The 2,900-nt window shown below is 34.9% G+C and overlaps 1 protein-coding gene across 1 annotated transcript; it reads right to left on the bottom strand.

The window, feature by feature from the left end:
* Window positions 1–258: 258 nt before the first annotated feature.
* On the bottom strand, window positions 259–1,197 carry OR6C35 (olfactory receptor family 6 subfamily C member 35). Its single transcript, NM_001389149.1, has one exon. It carries the CDS (start codon window positions 1,195–1,197, stop codon window positions 259–261), a length of 939 nt encoding a protein of 312 aa, NP_001376078.1.
* Window positions 1,198–2,900: the final 1,703 nt, after the last annotated feature.

Raw genomic sequence — 2,900 nt, 5'->3', positions numbered from 1 at the left:
CCCCACCCCCCTAACCCAAACACGTGGTTTCCTGTGTTTCCAGTGATAACAAGCAACATATTTAGCAAATATCAATTTCTGTCAGAATTTAAGAGTAAATATATGCAGAGTTTAATTTTAGTGGAGAATAAACAGTGGAATAGGGTTCACATTAAGCTGTTTAAAAAGAAAGTGAGAGTGTCAGTATGACTGGAGAAGCTTTAGGTTTTGTGCCTTTCCATCCTTCCTTTCAGTTAGATTCATTGACTCATTTCTCCTTTACATCTTTGATAGGAATGCGATTTTTTTAATTGAATCATGAAAAGCTTTCTTCACTTGCTTGTTTCTCAGTGTGTAAATAAAGGGGTTCAACATTGGTGAGATAGAAGTAATAAGGAGTGAAATCCCTTTATTAATAGCTACCTCATCCTTGGCTGAAGGTTTGACATAAATGAAGATACAGCTACCATAAGTAATGGAAACAACAATCATGTGGGAAGAACAAGTGGAAAAGGCCTTTTTCCTTTGCTGAGCAGAGGGAAACCTTAGAATGGTCCCGATAATATAAATGTAAGAAAGAACTACACACATGAGGGTGATGATGAATGTCAACACAGCACAGACTATAACCATCTGTTCTATCAACCATGTGTCTGAGCAAGAGATCTTCAGGATAGGAGATGCATCACAACAAAAATGATCAATGATGTTTGAATCACAGAATTCCAGGCCCAAACCTAGACTAATTGGTGGGAGAATGATGATCAGTGCTGCTACCCAACAGAAGACGATGAAGTTCTTGCAGACTCTTCTGCTCATGATGGTCATGTAATGCAGGGGTTTGCAGATGGCCACATAGCGATCATAGGACATAGTGGCCAAGAGAAAAAATTCTGTTACTGCAAAGAGGTCTGTAAACAACAGTTGACTGACACAAGCATTATAGGTAATGGATTTGTCCCCTGATGATATGCTATATAAAAATCTGGGGACACAAGCAGTTGTGAATGAAATTTCTAGGAAGGAGAAATTTTGGAGGAAAAGATACATTGGTGTTTTAAGGTGGGAATCAATCAGAGTGAGGATGATGATGGTTAGGTTTCCAGATACATTCAACATGTAGGAAAGAAACAGAAACATAAAAAGCAAAATTTTTAGTTGAGGGTCCTCTGTGAGTCCCAGCAAGATGAAAGTTGTTAGTGCCGTTTGGTTTCTCATCCTTGACTATTGTCTTTTGCCCAATCTGCTTGAAACAATAAGGGAGACTATATGAAGAACTCAAAGTCCTGGCCAACTTCTAACTTCAAGTAAATCTGAGTTATTCCTATATAACTGGTTAATGGAGAAGTTACCATAAAACGCATGATGATAAATACCTTTTTGTATCGCACAAACTGACTCTTCACATTTGAATCACCTATGTCCGACTCCTGCTTCTAATAAATCTACAACTTATCGTCTTATAAACATCATTGAAAAAGAGTCTTATCTTCATAAGTTGCTTTTGAATCAACAATTCTGCCCTCCTCAAATTTTCTATGTGTAGACATGTTTCTAGCAGAGAAAACTAAGAAAAATTAACAATGGTATTTGGTAAGATAATTCCAGTATTAAAGTTTACATGTGTATTAGTTATTAAAAAGGCAACGAACACTTATCACATAGGTTATCCTGTGTCAGCTTATATAGTTCATTTTCTTGGGAGTTTAAGACATTTTTGTCGGGGAAAAATACATTTTTATTGGATATGTTTTTTAAAGATTCATTTAAATGTGTTAGCAGTCCAATTTTTTTCAGGTTTTCACCATATGACTTTTACTTCAAACTTACACATTTAATATTGTAATATTTACATTTGGTTGTATTTTCTTTCTACTTTTAGAATAGAATATCTATATGATATATTTCGATGCTTCCTTGAATATCCTTGTGCTAAGAAGAATTTCTCCCCAGCTTGCAAGCTGAGATCTGGGATTGTACTGTCTCACTCAGTACTTTCTTATAGATTTCTTTGATAGTAAAATACTCTAATTGGCTGCTACCGTTTCCTATTCTCCAGATCTTGAGAACTTCCCCCTCTGCCTTTTCCCATCAAAGGGTTCTCAGTAAGGATAGATTCTTGATATTAAAATTCTAAACTGAATTTCCATTTGACAATGGAAACACATTTGACAATGACATGTTGTTCCTTGTGTGTATTGCATAGCAATGTGTTTGATTAAAAATTTATTACAGAGAAGTAAGGGAACATTAGGAGTATGTTTATAGAGTTGAAGAGTCAAATCCTTGGTTTTTGTTTGTTTGTTTGTTTTTGGCTAGCTTTGTTTCAGTTTGAATATAATCGACCATCTTATTATAAATGACATTTAGCAATATCAGATTTAAGAAGTTTTAGCTATTTCTTAATTATACTTTCACATTTTCACCTACATGATAATTGTCTCCTCTGTCCTATTAACCATTTGTACATCAACTCATCTAATTTTTGCACCATTTAAACTACTCTAGCCAAGGTCACCTCTAGCCTCCCTCTTGTTTCACTCATTAAACACAATTCGGTCTTCATTTAATTCAAATTCTGCTGCATATGAGACTATAAACTGTTAACTTGTGAAACTCTTTATAGCTTCATTCTCACTGTCTCACATTTCCTTGAACTTCTTCCTACTGCTTTGTCTCTTTCATTCTCTTTTGTGGCTTTTCTTTTTCTAATCCCTATGGTTGTTGATCCATCTGAAATCTCTTCTCTAGAAAATCCTTTCTTTTGATCTCCCTTATAAATGAGGGGATTCTTATAAATAAGATGACTTCAAATAGGCTAATTCCCAAATTTATATCTACAGAGAAAAATACATCTTACAGTGTTCTGATTTCAACATTCAGCTTATTTCTTGGGCATCTAGATCAGACTTAGATGGTTT

This window comes from Canis lupus, chromosome 10, assembly GCF_011100685.1.
Source record: "Canis lupus familiaris isolate Mischka breed German Shepherd chromosome 10, alternate assembly UU_Cfam_GSD_1.0, whole genome shotgun sequence".
NCBI classification, from domain to species: domain Eukaryota; kingdom Metazoa; phylum Chordata; class Mammalia; order Carnivora; family Canidae; genus Canis; species Canis lupus.
This window is presented reverse-complemented; position numbering and strand designations above follow the sequence as displayed.